Below are 22,150 nucleotides of genomic sequence, written 5' to 3' on the forward strand. Positions count from 1 at the left end.
CCAAGTAGGATATATGGAAAACTTAATAAAGTAGCAGTTACAGTTAAGAATGATACACTCTACAATCATCAAACTAATGGCTTACATTTTCTTTATTATCTATCTTGTGGCTGTGAACATTAATATTGAAGTTTGTGTGTGTGTGTGTTAGTCTCTAGAAAGTATATTAAAACTTACAAAAATGCCTAAGATATGTCTAGCCAATACTAAATTATCAACAAATATTAGTTTCAGAGGCTTTTTTTCTGTCAATGTTCTGAAAAGTATTTTATTTTCTATCATAATTTACAATAGGTTCAAGGTTATCAATGCATATAAATCATTCTCTAATTGGCATCATGAACAGCTACACTACTCTCCTCTTCAACAAACTCCTCACAGCATTTTTCACCTCTGTGTTTCTCACTGTGTAAATGATAGGATTTAACATGGGAGTGAGGATTGCAAAGAACACACTCACCAACTTGTCTTCAGGATAACTGATCACCGGACGGGTATAAGTGAAAATATAAGGGATAAAATAGAGCACCACTACTGTAAAGTGGGAGCCACATGTAGAGAGGGCTTTGCGCCGTCCTTCAGAACCTTGGGATTTCAGGGAGCTCAGGATGACTATGTAGGAGATGAGCAGCATTACAAAAATAAGTAAACACATGCCCCCACTGTTAGTGGCCACTACCATTCCCAGCCTGTAAGTGTTGCTGCAGGCAATTTCCAACAGTGAAAAGAAATCACACATGAAGTGGTTAATAATATTGGGGCCACAGAAGGTCAAGTCCACAGTGAATAACATCTGCACGGTGGCATGTAGGATCCCTCCGATCCAGGCCACCACCACCAGGAGCTGGCAGAGCCCCTGTCGCATGATGGCCATGTAGTGCAGAGGCTTGCAGATGGCCACGTAGCAGTCGTAGGCCATGGACATGAGGACAATGACCTCTGATGCTGCCAGGAAGTGCTCCAGAAAGAGCTGAGTCAGGCAGCCACCCCAGGAGATGGTTCTCCTCTGGTACAGCAGGTCAATGATCATTTTGGGGGTGGTGACAGAGCTGAAGATGCCATCTATAAAAGACAAGTGAGTGAGAAAGAAGTACATGGGGGCAGAAAGTGTGGGGCTGAGGGAGATGGTGATGATAATGAACAGATTGGCCAGCACAGTGAACAAGAAAATGAACAAAAAGACAACAAAGAGTATTTTCTTCAAGTATGGATTCTGTGTGAGTCCCAAGAGAACAAATTCAGTCACATTGTTGGGAGCCATGAGATTCATTTATGAACTCCCACCTTCCTGGGGCCTGAATTGCCTGCAAAGATAAAGAACGATACTTGTTAATCAAGAAAGAATTATTGTCTGAATGTCTTAGAACAAAAACAGAGCAGTTATGGTGATTGCGGAGCATGTCCTTGTTACTTTTGCCCTGTAGTTGATTTAATGTTATTTCTTTTTTTTTAATTCTTCCTCAATGATGCTTTCTACCTCTTCAGACATCTAGTTTCTCTCACTTGTAAACACCTATCAGTCAACTTTTAATTTACCAATAAAACATTGGGCTGTCTACATGGGCTCTGGATTCTTCTCCTGGCTCCAATTCCATGTGAGTCTGATAAGTCATCTTAGTGCTCCATACATTTACAATTTACAATTATCAGATTAATCCTGTAAGGCTAGAGTTACCCCTCAGATGTAAGAGTTATTCCCTCTTCCATTAGAATTAGCATCTGAATCCTCAACTCTTACTGTAGAAAGACATCATCAATAAATATCTATCATAAGCAGGCATGTTAAGGATTATATATATATACATACATATATAAAAGTCTTTGGCAACACATCCTCTCCAGTACCTATCAGAACACATATAGCATTCAACTGTGTTTCCTCACTTATCATAGTACTTGGCATAATATCTGTAGTGCTTGAAACCTATTGAAGTGAAGTGAAGTGAAGTCGCTTAGTCATGTCCAACTCTTTGCGACCCCATGGACTGTAGCCCACCAGGCTCCTCCATCCATGGGATTCTCCTAGCAAGAGTACTGGAGTGGGTTGCCCATTTCCTTCTCCAGGGGATCTTCCCAACTCAGGGATCGAACCCAGGTCTCCCGCATTGTAGGCAGATGCTTTACTGTCTGAGCCACCAGGGAAGTTGAGTCTGAATGCTTGGTGAATTGCCATTTTCCATGGATAAGTATACAACTGCCTGTCCTAACCATAAACTTAGGAGAAATTTAAGTGTTCTCATTCTCCTGCTCTGTTTATTGTTACTTGATGAGAAACAAGCTTTTGAAGGAAGTTGCGTTCCAATTTAATAATTTCTAATACTCTTCCTGGGGTGAATGTGAAAATATCCTTGCCTGTAAGAAAGAGAATCTTACTGAGTAATTTTACTTTCAAGATGATTATGGCATTTATTAATTGAGCTTTTATTCTTTAAAACTTTGATCCACATATAATTTAATATTGTTATATTGTTGTAAAAATATAAAGTAAATTACAGATTCAGTAGGCATGGATAAAAAAAACTCTTGCATAGCTGTTCAATACATAAGGATCTGTTAGGGAAAAGAAATCCTTATTTTCAAAGTATTAAAATGAAAATTTCAATATGGAGAACTAACTGCAATAGCTTGCCAGGTAAGATAAAGAGATAGATGATGCACTATACATATATACACAGACTAACACAAGTATATCAAATTTGTTGCATACTAATAAATACTTATTGCAAGTTAATTCATTCAACAAATACCATTTCAGCCACTAGGAAAACCCCCAACAGATATTTATGGGATACTTAATCTGTATTTTAATGTATGTATGTTTACATAGAGTCATAAAAAGAATCCTTGTTAATTGCCCATAATGCCTGATATTTCATTACCAAAAAACAGCAGCTCATCCCACCATGATATGAATGACCTTCCCATTCCTTTATGTTTTTGCCAAATTCATTCCTATGCCTTCTTCTCCAATCTTTCCATACTAGCTATCATTCCTGTTTCAAGGATACTACATTACTAACAGAATGAAAAATTGGGGATATACATTTCCCAAAGAAAAGAGAAGAGAAACCATAAATATAATACAATGTATTCTGGAAAAAAATTCTTCCCCTTTCAAGGAGAAAGAATTTTATTTTTAAATTATCCAAAATGAAAATGATATACTTAAGTGGAAACAAAATGCTGTAGCTTCATTATATTCCCTTATTTTGAATTGGGATCCCAGAAATGATCAGAAAAGATAATAGTGTATCAATACAGAAAGCAGAATTAGACATAGTTATGTGTAACTAAGTGTTTTAGAAATAACTCTGAAGAAATAAAAATTACTTTTCCATTTTTTTGGCTCCAAAATATTCTTCCTAAGAATAAATTCTAATGGAAAATATTTTTGAAAGGAAAATTCATTGTTTACATTTATTAAGAGTTGTGAAAAATTTAGCTGTGTTAGTGGAATGATTATCATTGGAGAAATGGTATTTTAAAAAGTCATGCAATATATTTGGAAAATTTTGATGTATCATTAGTGGGGAAATTTTGGATGCAAAGTTGAAATATAAAATTATTCTAACTAATTATTCTTTTAAGTAATATAAATATGTATAACTGAGAATAAATACACAGTTTTACTTCTAAGTTGGTAGCATTGTAGTTGAACCTAACGTTCTGAATGTTTACTGAAGAAAGGATTTAAATCTCACATCAGTGAGGATGAGGGATGATTATATAATTTGTAAGATCATTTTTAAAACTGAGGGTCTATGATTATACTATTTCATGGAAAAAAAAAAAAAAATCTCACCTATGAACGTGTCTGACAAATGTCCATGACCAGGGCTTCAGGCAACTGTTAGTTCACCAAAAATGAGGTAAGTTGTAAAGTTAAAATGTCAACTAGCTCAGCTACAGAAAGTGTCTTTGTTGATTTATAAATGGTATCTTTGCATAAGACTCCTTTTGAGTCTTAAAGGTGCAACAGTTATCCTATTTGTAGGCAAACTCTGTCAAGTTTCTTAACTGCGGCTAATTGGACCCCAAGGGTATTTCACCATCATTAACAAACTTTGCCAGCAATCCAATTATTTCACTTAACTGAACTTTAGAAGATAACTTTTATAGCACTCATCTTTAATTTTAATATCCTCCTTAGGTTTACATAAAGACAAAATGCTATGACAAAAAGTCAAGTAGAGCACTTCAGAATTCAGGCATTTAATTTAAAAATCAGTGAAATACAGAGTCTGAATATTGGTTATTACTTATCTTAAATGCTTAGGTGGGTAACTATCTGATTAGTTTTTATTGTATTTTATTTTAAATTTATCTATAATTTGCTCTAATCATATTTCTTAAATATTATTTTCAGATGTACACTAAGTGATATTATGAACCCCGTATATTACTAATGTTGGCACTTTACACTTCAAAGTAGTTATAACTTGTGTCAATTCTGGATTTAACATAAAAAACCATGAAAATAATTCCACTCTTCAGTTATATTCAAAGATGGAAAAATGCATTTATTTATCATTTTAAATTAATCTCTATTGAGTAAAAAAGTAGGCAATAATATTCACAGTTAACAGCTAGAGACTATGACAGGAAATAAAAATGTCATTTGCCAAGGGAAAATATGAAGCTAGGTCACTAAATCCTGGACCAAGACTCTGATCTCCAAATTATTATTTATAACTAATATGTAATGATACTCTTGTGCTGCCATCAGCTGTAAAACCTATTGCAGTTATCTATTAAAAGAAATAAATATCATTATTTGAAATTATACTGTAAATAAATTTCATTCAATTCAACTCAGGAATGTAGAATGTAGAACACTCACTCAACATGTACAAATATGGTTGCATTAAGAAGAAATTTGCACATAACTCTGGATTAGCGCCAGAGAATGTGTCACTGTAAGCATGATGTGTCATGAAAGAAAAGATTTAAGAAAACTAAAACCACGTGACTGAACCTAGCTTGACTGGGTGTGTAGAGCAGTAATTATGATGACAGATGCCAAAGACACTCTGAATAAGGATCTGAACTATAAGGGATGTTGTTGAAGTGTCATCATGAAAATGGCTTTAAACATTTTTTCAACTCTGGCATGAAAGGCAGAGTCAGATCAGAGAATCATCATGTATTGACAAAGTCATCATTCAAAACCTCATAAAAGATTGAAATCCATTCAAAATGGCTCATAAAGACTCTGGTTAAATAGCTACCATGCTGGATAGAGAGATTACTTTAGAATCCATACACCAATCTAGCACATCACCCAAATCCCTAGAGTAGCACCAAATAGGAAGAAAATAAACTTGATCTAAATAAGTGAAGGTTACCATGAAAATAACTTTTCAAAAGAGGAGTTCCTGAAATTATAGGAAAGTCCATTTCCAGGAAAGCCTGTATGCAGAATACCAATCCAAGGACGGAGTGGTTTAAAACCCTGGAAGGACAGCAACATAGAATCTCAAACTTGAATAGTAAATCTGAATGAAAACAGGAGAAATTATATATGGATCTCTTCATAGTTGATCAGGAACTAATCAATAGTTGAGGTGTGGTCTGACCTATGACAGTCTCATGGACCAATTTCACAAAACCTGGTACTGCCAAAGTGTTCTGATGGAAGCTTCATGAGCTTCAATAGGTAGAGGGACATATTTTCAAGATAACAAAGCACTCACACACCCATACTGTCTTAGTCCAATCCAAGGAAGCTTTCATCACAGGAGCACATCTCCTAAGTTGTTTACCAGATATGGAAAAGTCCTGAGAAGTGGGCTGTGTTTTCATAGCTCTTCCAATTTTACTTCTAATAGAAGTAGAAGCAAATCTATTAATATTTGTGGCAATAAACATTTTATCTTGAGCCAGAATCTCAGAACTTGTAAACATCTTCTAATTTGCCTAAGTAAACTACCTGTAGAACTAGGGGAAACTGCTTAAGGTTATAAAAGAAGATGATGGCATGGTGTGGAATAAAAATCATGTCTCCGCACAGACATAGAGAAGAGACTTGTGGACACTCTGGGGGAAGGAGAGGGCGGAAGGAATTGAGAGAATGGTATTGAAATATACACATTACCATGTGTAGAGTAGATAGCTGGTAGGAAGTTGCTGTATATAACACAGGGAGTTCAGCCTGGTACTCTATGATGACTTAGGGGGTGAGATGGGGGTAAAGCAGGGCGGAGGCTCAAGAGGGAGGTGATATATGCTTATTTATGGTTGATTCACATTACTGTACAACAGAAACCAGTGTAACATTGTAAAACAATTATCTTCCAAGTTAAAAAAAAATAACAATACCTGAAGGACCTTCTCTATATAACACAGAGATCTATACTCAATATATTATAATAACATAAGGGAAAAAAATCTAGAAAAGGATATATATATGTGTGTGTGTGTGTGCTTTGCTCTACATCTGAATCTGACGTGACATTGTAAATCAACTATATTACAATAACACAAACAAATAAATAATATCTGAAGAATCAAGCTTAAAAAGCAAAAAAAAAAAAAGAATTAAAAAATCATATCCCCTGATCCTGAAGCTTTCCATCATGTTTTCCTTACCATAATATGCTTTCTAAATATTTTTACATCACAAAGTCTATTGTTTTATTCAACAGGCCAACATAAGGTACCCCTGAAAAGGGAAGTTGGCTCTTTCAAAGGAGGGAAATACAAACCCATCTATGACATGTAGACACATTTGTATTTTGATAGAAGACTTCATTCTTGAAAAGAGCCAAAGTTAATAGACAGCAAACTTACAAGTGAGGTAAGTTTCTTAGGTGAGAAATACTTTGATCAACTATGAATTAGTGACTTTGGCTTTGTTTTTATATATCCCTTATGAATGATCTACTAAACCAGCTTTCAAAGAGGATTCCAGATTCAAGGAACTTAAATATAAAGCCAACTTTGTAGTAGGGAAATTGTTCTACAAATATGTTTTACTGTGTGCTTGTGATAAAAAAAAGCATTTAATTGTTACTAATAATTGTTAGCATAATAATGTTTCATTTCCTATGGCATATAATCACAACTCTTTTTATATATCATACAGTAATCAAATATTAGCCCTAAGGAATTCTGGGTAATGTGAAGATCACAGGATGTGAAGTAAAAGTATTTGGATTAAAAGCTGATTTGTGTATTCTATGATCTAACAATTTAAGCTTTCAGATCTTCAATTGTTTTTCTTCAAATGAGAGCACTAAATTTCAATTTTATATTTCTGTTGAGACCATTTGAGAACAGTTTAAAATTTTCATATTAGTTTAAATACTAAATTAAATTTTTATAATCACTGAAAACTTTTACTGGAAAGAACAAGAAATCAAATATAATTTTAAATATTAGATATATTAAGTGTATGCCAAAGGAGTATTGGCAAGTATCATCTTTCTATTTTATATTCCATACCATTCTAGATACCAGTAGGCCAAACAGTTTTCTGAGTACCAATCACTTATACATGCAGGTACATTATATAAAAATGTAATTAGAAAGGAAAATTTTCAACCACTACAAATCAAGAGACTTGATTCTGATGAAATGCTGTCTTTTCTTTGATACCTTTTGAAATAGTTGAAATGCTATCAAATTTGAATTTAGAAGTATTCAGGTCTGAATACTAGTTCTGTCTCTGATATCAGATGGTTTATTTAACTTTCTTGAAGTTCATTGGTATTCTTCTGTGAAATGGGAATAATCATAATAATACCTTGCACAGGTGTATAAGTGTCCAGTTAGAGGTATGGGAAGGGCTTTATAGTAGTAATATATGAAAATGTAAAAGTCAACATAGAAAGAAAATATCATGTTGAGTCATTTATTTTCTGAAATTGTATTCCTGCTTAATAGCATCCTAATGGCATTTTTGACCTCTGTATTCCTTGCTGTGTAGATAAAAGGGTTTAACATGGGGGTAACAAGAGTATAGAATACTGCTATGGCTTTATCCATGGGAAGAGTAGCTACTGGTCGCAGATACATAAATATACAGGGCACAAAGAAGAAGACAACAACTGTGATGTGGGAGCTACAGGTAGACAGGGCTCTTTTCCTCCCTGCAGAGCTGTGAGTCCTCATGGAGCAAAGGATGAACACATAGGATACCAACAACATTACAAAAGTGACCACAGGGATTACCCCACCATTGACAGCAACCAAGAGACCAGCAAGGAAAGTGTCAGTGCAGGCAAGTTGTATCAAGGGGAATATATCACACATGAAGTGATCCATTATGTTGGGACCACAGAATGGGAGCCTGAAAGTGACTAGGATCTGTCCAAATGAGTGGAGAAAACCCACTGCCCAACACACCCTCACCAGGAGGCAGCATGTGCGGTGGTCCATGATGGTCACATAGTGCAGAGGTCTGCAGATGGCCACATAGCGGTCAAAGGCCATGACCACAAGGAGGACAATCTCTGAAGCTCCCAAGAAATGTTCAGTGAAGAGTTGTATCATGCAGGCACTGAAGGAGACAGCCTTTGATTCAGAGAGCAAATCAGCTAGCATTTTAGGGATTATGGAAGAGGAATAGCAGGCATCTATGAAGGACAAGAAGGCCAGGAAGAAATACATCGGGGAGTCCAAAGTCCGGCTGCAGATTATAGTAACCACAATGAACAGGTTGCCAGTGACAGTGACAATGTAAGTAATAAGTAACACCAAAAATAGAACTCTCTGCATCTGAGGATTCTGTGTAAGTCCCATTAGAATGAATTCAGTTACATTCATCTTGTTTTCTTTTATTGTAATTCTGAAGATGAATTTAAAAGTGGAGAATTAACCTGCAAAAACAACAGTATCCATAGCAATATGATGAGAAATTAATATTTTGGGCTTTCACGTAAGTCCAAAATGTTTTAATAATAGAAATTATATTTTTTTCCATAGTGCAAGAGAAGAAACATGCTACATTTTCTGTTTTATAAAGAAAGTGAAATTTTGCTGCTGTTTAATTCAGTTTATTACAAGGATGCTCAAAACCTTCTTGCACACCTTCTGACAAGCGGTCCTTCAGTCTTTGTTGGAGGACATCCAGGCACAGGGAGCTCATCAGGCCTTAAATCTGATCGCTTCTCAGCCAATAAGAAAAGTTAAAAATATTATTAAATTTTAAAAATATACTAACACAATTATTGCTTCTGGTTCTGCACATTAAATCTAATCTACCCCCCATTTTCATTTAAAACCCGCTTCAATTAATCTAAGATAAAATGTCTGTATTTGTCTTCTCTACCTCTTTACCTCCATTACTTGGTTCAGTGTCTGACATACTGGTGTTCCATAAAGTTAAGTGAATAAATGCATTGGAAGACTCTCATCTGGCTTTTTTGTGTGTGTGCTGTCTTTTGTTCAAGCCAACTGCAAAAATAGTACTTACTGTCTTAACAGCAACAACAAAACTGAAAAACGGTTGGAATGATAAACTCCTTTCACCCAGTGATTTCTCTCACTCTCTCCACCCTGAGTGGTTTTCTTCCCTTGTCTGCACCAACCGTCTCCCCTACCTTCTGGCCAAGGGGCGCAGGAGAGAATAAAAGAAGAAATGTCATGGTGCTCACTGTCTGGGTTCCCTTTAAGGCCTGTCAGTGGCTGGGTGACTTTAACTGAGGCTGCATCCATTTGGATGGACCTTCTGGGTTTCTGAGATCGCTGTCTTCCATGCTCTCCAGGTCCAATTATGGTGATGCTTCCTGCTCTTACTAGTCCAGGTTGTACTTTATCATCTCATTAATTTTCCTCAACTCCTTCCATACCTTGAAAAATCAATATGTTCAACTTGTTTTAATCTCCCATTTTATGTATGCTGTTTCTTGTTAAACTCCAAACAATGTGGAAATTTTGTTTTTTTTTTTAAGTGCAGAAATATAAGTGTGAAATCACTTTTCTCTGTATAAATCTGTTTTATTCATAAGGCATCAGTCCCTGTTTTATATAAAGCTGATAAATAAATTTAACTTTTTCAGAAAAATACATTGTGGAAGACTAATATGTAACAAAAATAAAGATGTGTGCATGTTATCACTAGCATTCCCTTTGGAGTCATAATTATATGAGATTTATATCTTTTACTGACTGTTAGCTATTTTACAGTTCTTGAGGTAACAGAAAACTGACAAGAATGGAAGTAATTATTTTCTATAGATATACAAATATTGTCAGATGCAAGTTTTATTGATTTCCCTGATCATTACAGATAAAACAAATCTTGCATTTATTCATAAAGTCATTACATATCTCTGATTGAACAATGTTAAAAATGGTACACTGAATTTTCCTTTTGGCTGTGATTATACCCTACTAATTCTCTCATTAATCAATAAGCTAAATGAAATTTCTGTTATGTGTTCTTTTCATGTTTTATGAAAGTCTGATTTCACTTTTCAAAAAAGTCTTTTTCCTCTGGATGTTACAATGAGAAGTGGAAAATTTTCTGCCATATCAGGAAACAAGGGTGTCACAGCCCTCAGCAATTGCAGTCCTCCAATGTGAGATGGAAAATGTCAGTTTTCATCCCAATCCCAAAGAAAGGCAATGGCAAACAGTGCTCAAGGTACCATACAGTTGTCCTCATTTCACATGCTATCAAGGTAACGCTCAAAATCCTTCAAGCTGGCTTCAGAAGTATGTGAATCGAGAACTTCCAGATATACAAGCTGGATTTAGAAAAGACAGAGGAACCAGAGATCAAATTGCCAACACCTGTTGGATCATAGAGAAAGCAAGGGAATTTCAGAAAAGCATCTACTTCTGTTTCATGGATTACATGAAAGCCTTTGACTGTGTGGATCACAAAAAACTGTGGAAAATTCTCAAAGAGGTGGGAACACCAGACCATGTGACCTGCCTCGTGAGAAACCCGGATGCAGGTCAAGAAGCAACAGTTAGAACCAGATATGGAAAAATGGACTGGTTCAAAATTGGGAAAGGAATATGAAAAGGCTATATCACTCTGCTTATTTAAATGTTATGCAAAGTACATCGTATGAAATGCCAGGCTGGATGAATCACAAGCTGAAATCAAGATTGCCAGGAGAAATATCAACAACCTCAGATATGCAGATGATAACATTCTAATGGGAGAAAGCAAAGCGAAGAGGAACTAAAGAGCCTCTTGATGAAGGTGAAAGAGGAGAGTGATAAAGCTGGCTTAGAACTCAGCATTCCAAAAACTAACACCCAGTCCCATCACTTCGTGGCGAATAGGTGGGGAGAACTGGAAACAGTGGCAGGCTTTATTTTATTTGGCTCCAAAATCACTGCAGTCATTGACTACAGCCACAAAATTAAAAGATGGTTGCTCCTGGAAGAAAAGCTGAGACAAACCTAGACAGTGTATTAAAAAGCAGAGATATCACTTTACTGACAATGATCCATATAGTCAAAGCCATGGTTTTTCCAGTAGTCATGTACAGATGTGAAAGTTAGACCATTAAGAAGGCTAAGCAGTGAAGAATTAATGCTTTTGCACAGTGGTGTTGGAGAAGACTCTTGGGAATCTCTTGGACTGCAAGGAGATCGACCTATCAACCCTAAGGGAAGTCAACCCTGAATATTCATCATAAAGACTGATGCTTAAACTGAAGCTCTAATACTTAGGCCACCTGATGTGAAGAGCTGACTCACTGGAAAAGACCCTGATGCTGGGAAAGACTGAGGGCAGAAGGAAAAGGGAATGACAGAGAATGAGATGGTTGGATGGCATCACCAACTCAGTGGATATAAGTCTGAGCAAACACCAGAAGATAGTGAAGGACAGGGAGGCTAGGCATGCTGCAGTCCAAAGGGTCACAAAGAATCAGACAGGACTTAGAGGCTGAACAAGAACAATGTGAGCTTGTCCTACCCTTTTAGGACCCTTAGAGGACAGCCACTCCCTAAGGTAAAAGAAGCTCCTGATGTGGAAACACAGATAACTGGACCCAGATAGCTGAGGTGCATATCACAGGAGTGATTTCAGTGAATCCAGACTCTTGCACCTTCCCGTACATAGAACAGAGCTAAATTTCTTAACATATCTGGTTTCTTTAATTAACAGTAATCTTTTGATGATCCCAACTACCTGCCCAGTGTTGCAAAGCTCCTATAGAGCCTAGCACTTCTCTTGCTTCTGCAGAGCAGTTTCACAGGGCTCTCTGAAACATTGTCTCCTGGGCTGTAGTCCTCATTTAGGCCCAAGTAAAACTTTACTAGCAACACTTACATGAAAATTTTTTCAGCAATAATAATGACATTTTAGAGAAATAAGCTAAAATACTCATAAAAGTCTATGTAGTTTTACCTTGTGGGTTATTTCATCATGTATTTTCTGGTTTATTTTCTTTTTGATTCATTTCTATATAGCCAGTTTGTAGAAATCTCCTTCAAAGCTTGCTTTGAAGTAAAATGGTCCAACAACTCTTTCTCATCTCTGTGTATATTTCCGTGGTATCCAAAATATTACAAGTTCTGAGATGATAAAGGACTAAGGAAATGAAGCCTATTTTCCTCTTGAGAGATGTTATTACTGGGTAAATTGCAAAGTTCTTCCTGAAGGTTAGCAATTATTAATATAACTAATGATCAGAACCAAATATTGCTTCATATATGCTAGGCACTGTGTGAAGAATTTTATAAATTATCTCATTTAAGAATTTTTTTGAGAACATTATATGTGGTTGGAAGATAGAAAAACTGAAACATGGAGAAGTTCAGCATTGTACTCTAGGACATGTAATTACTGAGGAGCAACCCTGAAAAGACATTTTAAAACTCTCTGATCTCAAGTCTTGATCTTGATCCTGAGCCCACATTACTTCCCATGTAAGAACTCACCAAATATTTAGCAGGAGACTTCTTTAACATCCATCTTTCAACAAAGGCTTTCAGAAGACTATTTTTCAGCCTAGTTTGTGGAAACATTAAAAAAAGAATTCAAAAAACCCTTGGGAATTTCAAAGATGTCAACTTCTTCCACTGAGAATTCTCCATCTCCTCTTGCAGGAAACTTTCTAATTATACAGACATTTTATTTATTTATTTAGTCAGTTAAATAACATGTAATCAACCCTGCCCATTTATCATCTGCCCTAAATTTCTTATTTAGAAATTTATCCTACATTGGGCATTTATTTTTTGTAATCATCACTCATACTTAATTTGAAAATAACTCAGAGATAAATACATAATTCCTAACTCATAGATAGAAAAGCTGAGAGTTAGAATGTTTATTTCACTTGTCCAGGATGAGGTAATCAGTAAGTAAAGCCTGCTTCTGCTGTTTCAGTTCCAAGCTGAATTTAAGAGCTCTCCAAAATCAGAAGCTTCTGGGAAATGTTGGACATGTTTCACCATAAACTGCATAATTATCTTGGATTTCATATTATATTATAAATGAGATTTTTGAGAATTCAAGTGTATAGAGGCCAGCATTAGGTCCACAAATAAATAAGCAATTAACAAAATATTAGTCATTGAGAATTAGGAGTTTATTAGAAAGTATCTAATTCACTCTTTTCATGTGCTTACAAAGAATCTGAAACCCAGGGTAGGAAAGGGGCATTTCTAAAAGTGCATATTTGGATACTGTCAGATTAAAGATAAGAATTCAGGTTTTCTAAATGCCAACTTGTTTTATCTTTTCCCTATGGGATTAGCCACTATTCTCACTTGAAATAAGGTAATTTCAACAAAAGATATTGTTTTCTTTGTGTAATTGTTCATATAATTATTTCAATGAGCTTCATTGTTTCCCAAGTGAGAACTGCCTAGGGAAATAAGAATGTTGAGAGCTCATAACCAAATACATCCTTTGACTCAGTCCTATAGGATTTTCTCACGTAAATAGAAAATACACAAAGTAGAGACCTATTATACAGTATGTTTTTAAGCTTCCAGTTTCCACACCGGCTTAGCTTGTGTCTTCACTTTATTCTTAACCCACAAAAGTAAACTAAGTTGTGATAGTAAGACTAGAGAACGTCCTGCATCTGTCAAATATCCCTGATAGCACAAAAATGTGGTGCTTTTTGCTCATTATGTTGGAAAGATAGATTTGCTTCAAATACTTCTATTCAGTTCTCTACACCATCAGGGAATGGATATGGAAATGCTTGCCCTCTGTAGAATACACATAGTTCACTAGATATGTAGAAATGGCCCACGAGGAGAACATTGAGTAAATATTCTCTCGCCTTGCAGAAATTAATAAACAGAAACCCAGTGAAATAGAGTTGGGAGACCGAAGGCAGAACTCTTGTTCCCTACAGCATAGCAGAGCCCAACAGGAAGAAAAAAGACTCATTTTCTTCCTGGTAACATCTCAGTCAATGAAAAGTCATGTGTTCTTTATTTAATAGTGCCCCCTCAACTTTCTTTTCCCTTCTATAAAAGCATTTACCTTTCCTTGCCTGTGGGGGAATTGCACATGGTTCATCATGGTTACAGGCCCTAAACTGCAATTCTTGCTGATCCCAAATTAACTCACGCTTGCTGGAGAAATATTTGGTATCCTATATGTTTCAGGTCAACAACTATCAATCAGCTTTCTGACCAGTGAAGGATGTGGCAATATGCCACCCAGGACTGAGGGTTAGAATCTATTTCTGGTAATCTCCAGAAAGATTTGAGCATTTATGTTTGCTAGAGTATATTTACCTTAGTAAATGGTCACAGATCTCTCAGAGAATGGTCAGGTTGAAGATTTGTACCACCTATTTGTGCTGACAGCTTTAACTCAAAAATATCTGATATATTTTTAGTCAAAAAAATCTCTGGATTTGGAAATTATCTATTTCTGGCAATTGGATGAGGAAATTTCTTTTTTTTTTTTTCTGATTTGAAACTTGGTCATTCAATTCAGACCTCTATTGAGCAAAGTCAACCTATATTTTATCATCATCAGCATCCATTATCAATACCACCATACATTAATTGACTTGGGCTTCCATAACAAAATAATGCAGACTGCACAGCTTAAATACAAGTCATTCATTTTTTTCACAGTTCTGGAGGCTGGATGTCCAAGATTAAAGTGACAGCAGGATGGGTTCCTGGTGAGGCCTCTCTTCCTGCTTACAGACGGCCTCCTTCTCACTCCATTCTCTCAGGGCCTTTCCTCTGAGCAAACATGTGGACTCTGGTTTACGTTCCGTTTCTCAGGAGGACGCCAGTTCTATTGGATGAGGCTTCACCCTATGCTCTCATGGAGCACTGCCTGCTTCACTTGCCACTGCTCAAGGCTTCCCAGCCTGTACATGACTTTAGCCTCAGACAGTTTCTGACTGCACGCTTATGAGAGATGCTGAACTTAAAGAACCCAACTGAACTAATCAAATTCTTGATCTATTATAATTACCTGAAATAGTAAAGTGAGAGTTAGTTTTTTAAACCACTAAATTTGGTAGTGATTTTTTTTTTTTTTAACATGGCAATGGTATCTGAAACACTGCAGTAATTTTAACAATATACTATTGGTTCATGGATAAATATGTTAATTGAACAAAATAAACAGCTAAGAAAATAGTAGATAAATAGATTTTATATATCAACATTATCATAGTGATGTAGAAGGGTAGCCAGAAACAGAATATCTTTTCCAAGTCAGATCAAGCTGTTTGTCACTTGAAAAATAATCAATACACATAAAACTTGGTAAATAGGAGAGCTGCCTTAAACCACAATGCCAACAATCTACAGAAATGATGGATTTAGTGTTGGCAAAAACCACCTCCAAAGAGTCTGTTGAGCTGTGAACATTTTGAATGGAAGAAGGGAAGAAATCTCAGTTAATCATTGAAGTAGAGAGTCGGATTCCTTGACACCCCCCACTGCATGCAGGAAGGATCGGGAAGATCCCCTGCAGAAGGAAATGGCAACCCACTCCAGTATTCTTGCCTGGACAATTCCATGGACAGAGGAGCCTGACAGGTTACAGTCCACAGGATCGCAAGAGTCGGCATGACTTAACAACTAAACCACCACCAACACCACGGAATGCTCAATAGTGTAAAAAAAAAAAAAATTGTATAATTGGAATACAGTGCATCTGCTTCAATAATATGTAGTTTTCAAAAGATTTTTTTTTTAATTGTGCAGTATCATAGAAACATTTTTAAAGTGGAGACAATTTGGATGCAAATGTGAATTGTTTAATTATTATAATTTACTTCTAATTAATATTTCTACTCTTCTTACTAATTTAAATACATGTTTTTGTTGTTCAGTCTCTGAGTCAAGTCCGACTATGCAATCCCATGGACCACAGCAAGTCAGGCCTTCCTGTCCCTCACTAACTCCTGGAGTTTGCCCAAGATCATGTCCATTTAGTCGGTGATGCCATCCAACTATCTCATTCTCTTACTGCCCTTTTCTCCTTCTGCCTTCAATCTTTCTCGTCATCAGGGTCTTTTCCAAGGAGGTGGCTGTTCACATCACATTAAATAAGTATCGGTAAAGAAGAAAAGACTTCAAAATATTTCTACAAATGGCAACCCACTCCAGTAATTTTGCCTGGAGAATCCCAAGGGCAGAGAAGCCTGGCAGGCTATAATCCTTGGGGTCGCAGAAGTCGGACACAACTTAGTGACTAAACCACCACCACATAAATTAGTAGCATTGTACTTGAATATATTTTTCTTGATGTACTCTATGCTGAGAAAGACACAATTTAATGTCAGATAGGTGAGGATATGATTTGTAAAATCAGTTTAAATCTGAAAGTCTCTGATTATGTGATTTCCTTGGGAAAAAAGTCTCACCTATGCATGTGTCTGATATGTCCACGCCCAATTTCTGTTAGCTCACCAAGAAATAACTTGCAAGATTTGAAAATGCCAACTATCCCAGCTATAATGAGTGTCTTTGTTGGTTTATAAATGGTACATTTTGATGAACCTTAAAAGCATTATCACATATCCTATTGTGGGCATTTTCTGTAAAGTTTCTTATCTGTGGCTAATAGGACCTCAAGGGTATTCCATCATCAATAGCAGACCTTTCCAACAACTCAATTTTGTCATGAGGTAAACTGAACTGAGAATAACTTTTATGTCACTTATATTTAATTCTGAACTCCTCTTTGAGTCTACATTAAGACAAAATAATATGATGAGACAAAAAAAAAAAAAATTGTTGACCACTTATGAACTTAGGTATTTCAAAATATATGAGCTTTATAATAAGACTGAATATTTACTAGTGTATAAATTAAACATTCAGGTGGGTAAATCTCATATTTAAATTCTATTATAATAATTTGTTTTTTAATCTACCCATTATACAAATCATTATAAAATGTTGTTTTTAATTATATCTTAAGTGTTAACTATTAACACTATTATAATATTGGCACTTCAGGTGAAGTTTTCAGTACCTCTTCAAAATAGTTGTTTCTTGTGTGAATTCTGAAATTAGATTAACATGATAATGATGAAAATAATTCTATTATTTAGTTATACTTAGATGGGAAAATACATGTATTTCACTTATTTAAAATTAACTTTAATATTCATATGAAATAGAAAAATTAGGCAATAATATTCACAATTTATAACAAGAAAATACAAGGAATAAAATTGCCATCTGCCAAGGAGAAATAAGAGGCCAGGCCATTAAATTCTGGGTGAGGACCCTTATCTTAAATTTATTATTTTAAGTGGTTTGACACATTATGTTACCACCACTGTAAGGCCCAATTCAATTATCTACTGAAGGAAATAAATATCAGTATTTGAAATTATTTGCTAAATAAATGTAATTCAGTCACACTCAGAAGTATCCCTATATGGAGTCACACTCACACACCATGTTCAAATATTTTTGTGTTAATAAGAAGGAAAATACATTATACATAACTCTTGATTAACTCCAGAGAATGTGTCACTGTGAGCAGCATGTGTCATGAAAAAGAAATTAAAAAAGAATTGAAATCACATGGACAACCCTAGCTTAAGTGGACACTTCAATTAGAGTGTTTTAATGCTACCTGTGATGGCAGATGCCAAAGACAGCTTGAATGAGAGTCTGAAACTATCTAAAGAGCTATAAGTGATATGGATTTCTCTGAAGTGTCACTGTGAAAATGTCTTGAACATTTTTTCCAACTCTGGAATGAAAGACAGAATCAGATCAGAGATTTAGCATGTACTGACACAGTCATTATTCACAACCTCGTAAAGATTGAAATCCATTCACAGTGGCTCATTGAGTGTCAGGCAGCGTCTACTTAAATAGCTACATGCTAGGAAGAGAGATTGCTTTAGAATTTCTACACCTGTCTAGCCAAACTCCTGAGGGCCTAGAGAAGCACGGAATGGAAGTAGAACAGATTTAGGTAAGGGATGTATATGAAAATAATTTATCAAAAGAGGAGTTCCTGGCTCTACACCAGAAAAATTTGTTTCCAAAATATAAATCCCAAAAGAAAGTTTTTTAGAACCCTGAAAAGACAGCCACACAGATTCTCAAACTTGAAGGGTTAACTAGAATGGAAGCAGGAAAATTTACACTGGATCTTACCACTGTTGATCAGAAACTAGATGAGATGTAGTCAGACATTTGATAGATTCAGGGATAAATTTAACAAGAACCAGGTACCTGTCAAAGTGTTGTTATGACAGCTCCATGCATTCCAATATGTAGAGAAATACATTCTCAACATAACAAAGCACCCAAGGGCAGACCTCGTATTGTTTTAATCCAATCCAAGGAATTTTTCATTCCAGAAGGACATCTCTTAAGTTGTTTACCAGGAATGGAAAGATTTTGGGAGGTGGACTGTGGTCTCATAAGCCTTCCAGTTTTAATTCTAATTGAAGTAGAAGAAAATATAACAATATTTATGTTGATAAGTGCATTGACTTTGCCAGGACAACACAATTTTGGAACATCATTGCAATTTACCTTGGTAAATTACTCATAGAAATCGGGAAAACTGTTTAAGGCTAAGGAAAAACATGATGGCAGAGTAAGAAATAAAGCTCATGTTCCTGGTCCTGACACTAGTTCTGTTGCTCATCATCATGTTGTCCTTAGCATAATATGCTTGCTAAACATTTTCACATCATGATGTATATTGATTTATTTAATTAAGTATGTGGCACCCATATAGTAGGAGGCTGGATTTTTCTAACAAACAAGAATATAAACATATCTGTGAAATATTTATGCATTTAAATTTTGATAGCAGAATTTATTTTTGAAAATAGTTTAAATTAATTGCAATAAAGTCACATAACATAGGTACATTGTTTAGTCAAGAAGTACTTTCCTTGGTTAAATGTAGCATGATTTTTTTTTAGTATACATATTCCTTATAAATAATCTCTTAAAACAGATTTCAAAGAGGATTTCAGATTAAAGAAACTAAGTATAAAGCCATCTTTCTATAACAAAACTTTTAAAAATATGTTTTACTGTGTGCTTTAGAGAAAACTTGCATTTAATTTTACAAATAATTGTTAAGTTAATGAAGGGTCACTTCCTATGGCATGTAATCAAAGGGATTTTTATATACAAAATCATAATTATATACCAAGTCCCAGGAATTCTGTATAATGAAAGATCAGAAGATGTGGAATTAAATTTTTGAATCCTATGCTGACTTCTATATTCTATGATTTAATTATATAATCTTTCTGAACTGCCATCTTTTCTGTAAATAAGAATATTAAACTTTAATTTTGTAATGTTGTTGTGACCATTTGAAAATATCTCAACTTTTTTTTCCCATAAGTTTGATAATTTTTATAATCTCTAATGTTTCCCAAGAGAATAATAAATCCAATATAATTTTCAATATCAGTTGTGCTCAGAATACATTAAGAGGATATTGGTAAGTGTCTTCTTTCTGTTTTATATTCCACACCATCTTAGATACCAGTAGGCCATATAACTTTCTGAGAACCAATTGCTTCTATACACAGGCAATTATGAAAGTATGTAATTACTATGGAAAACTTTTTAATTACTATGAAACAAGAGAGGTCCTACTAGAATTCTGTCATTTCTCTGATACCCTTTTAAATGGTTGAAAAGGATAAAATTTGGTATTTAGAAGGATGCAGATCTGAATACCAATTCTGTCTCTGAAATTGGATAGATTACTTATCTTTTTTGAAATTTATTCCTCATCATCTGTGAAATGAAGATAATCATAATACCTACCTTGCAGAGGAGCTGTTAGTGTCAGATGATATGTGTGGGAATGACTTTATAATAATAAAATATGAAAATGCAAAGATCATGAGAGAAATAAAATCTTCATATTGGGTCATTTATTTCCCTAAGTCACATTCCATTTACTAGCACTCTAATGATATTTTTGACTTTTATATTTGTTTCTGTGTAGATAATAGGGTTTAATGTGGGAGTAACAAGAATACAGAAAGCTTCTATGGCTTTATCTGTGGGAAAAGGAGCTACTGGTTGCAGATAAAACTACAGGACACAGAGAACAAGACAGCTGTGATGTGAAAGCTATAGGTAGACAGGTCTTTTTTCCTCCCTGCAGAACTGTGAGTCCTCATGGAGCTCAGGATAACCACATAGGATACCAGCCACATTACAAAACTAATCACAAGGATTGTTCCACTACTGGCAACAACTAAGAGACCAGCAAGAAAAGTGTTAATACAGGCAAGTTGTACCAGGGGGAAATGTCAAATGTGGCATGATTCCTGATGTTGGGGTCACAGAACGGGAGACAGAAAGTGACTGGGGTCTGTCCAACCCAGTGGAGAAACCCACCGCCCAACACATCCCCTTGAGGAGGCAGAATGTGTGGTGTCTCCTGATGGCCACATAGTGCAGAGGGGTCTTCAGATGGATATGTAGTGATCACAGGCCAAGACCACAAGAAGGATGACCTCTGATGCTCCAAAGAACTGTTTGAGGTAAGACCTGTTTCCTGCAGCTGTATAGCTTGGGAGTTCATTGGTGCTCTGTGATGACCTAGAGCATGGGATGGGGCAGGGGGTGAGAGGGAGTCTCAAGGGTGAGGGGATATATAGATACGGATAGCTGATTCACTTTGTTGCGCTGCAGAAACTAACACATGGGAAAGCAATTATATGCAAATAAAACAAACAAACAACAACCAAAAAGAAGCCACTGAATTATACAGCCTTTATACAGCTTTTTTTTTCTTTTTCCTGTTTTTGGCCATGGAACATGGCCCATGGGATCTTAGATCCCAGAACATTTGCAGTGGAAGTAAAGAATCTTAAGCCCTGGATCTCCAGGGAATTCCCTGAATTAGATGGCTTTTTAATCAGACAGCAAATCAGCTAGCATTTTAAGGTTGTGTTTTTTTTCTAAGTTTTCCTCTAGGAGTATTATAGTGGCCAATCCTACATGTAGGTCTTTAATTTATTTTAGGTTTATTTTGTATATGGGGTAAGGGAATGTGTTGAAGAGGCTCTCTTTTTTCCATCATATATTCATCCATCTTGGAGACAGCCTTGTACATCTTAGTAAACACAGTCACCCCAGTACAAAGCTCTACCATTGCTGTGCACTCAAATTATGGAAGAAACAGCTCCAGTTGAACACTGAGTTTCACACAGTAACATTTGTGAGAAGACACATGAGTTGGTGTGTCGTAGTTAGAGAAGCTCTGATTTATAAAGAACGATGTAAAAATGTAAGATGACCTGCTGTCTTCTAGATGCAGAGAGGAGCATTGCAGGCATCCCCAACTTTCCTGAAAGTTCACCTTAACCACTTTGCTTTTATGAAGATCAACACTAATTCTCTTTTTCAACAACAGCAAGGAAAACTGAAGGGGATTTTGCTTAAAAAAATTATGTTACCATGTTAGTGTTGTTCTTTTGTAAAAGTAAAGTGGCATAATTTGAACTTTCAAAAAGGAAAAAAATGCAATGCTGAAATATACTGCTATTAATACATGTGAGACAAGGCTGCAACCTACTGACACCATCTACTTGAAGGACAGTGACTCATTAAGACTGCAGATAATTTTCTTATCTATGCACCTAAACATAGCACAGACACCTAAGGATATTCAAGAATAGAGAGCAAATGAAGACTAACCTGAAAACTTCCGGCTTATTTTTTTTTTTGTTTGTGCCAAAAAAACAGATGGCGAATTATTCTTTCATCCTTTTGTGATGGCCTC

At 35.6% G+C, this 22,150-nt stretch overlaps 2 protein-coding genes across 2 annotated transcripts; both read right to left on the minus strand.

Annotated features, from left to right (window-relative positions):
- Window positions 1-346: 346 nt before the first annotated feature.
- On the minus strand, window positions 347-1,270 carry LOC122682505 (olfactory receptor 140-like). The gene has a single exon (XM_043885244.1). The coding sequence runs from the start codon at window positions 1,268-1,270 to the stop codon at window positions 347-349; it is 924 nt and encodes a 307-aa protein (XP_043741179.1).
- A 6,578-nt stretch (window positions 1,271-7,848) lies between these two features.
- On the minus strand, window positions 7,849-14,442 carry LOC122683199 (olfactory receptor 4C46-like). The gene is made up of 2 exons (XM_043886813.1): window positions 14,414-14,442; window positions 7,849-8,788 (listed from the first exon to the last, which is right to left on the minus strand). Exons 1-2 carry the CDS (start codon window positions 14,440-14,442, stop codon window positions 7,849-7,851), a joined length of 969 nt encoding a protein of 322 aa, XP_043742748.1.
- Window positions 14,443-22,150: the final 7,708 nt, after the last annotated feature.

The sequence above is a fragment of the Cervus elaphus genome, chromosome 24 (assembly GCF_910594005.1).
Source record: "Cervus elaphus chromosome 24, mCerEla1.1, whole genome shotgun sequence".
NCBI classification, from domain to species: domain Eukaryota; kingdom Metazoa; phylum Chordata; class Mammalia; order Artiodactyla; family Cervidae; genus Cervus; species Cervus elaphus.

Coding starts and splice junctions, on each gene's coding strand:
- LOC122682505 (XM_043885244.1), bottom strand. CDS start 1,270: ATGAATCTCATGGCTCCCAACAATGTGACTGAATTTGTTCTCTTGGGA.
- LOC122683199 (XM_043886813.1), bottom strand. CDS start 14,442: ATGTGCAATTCCCCCACAGGCAAGGAAAG. Junction 8,789..14,413: donor TCCCCCACAGGCAAGGAAAG/GTAAATGCTTTT, acceptor ATTCATCTTCAG/AATTACAATAAAAGAAAACA.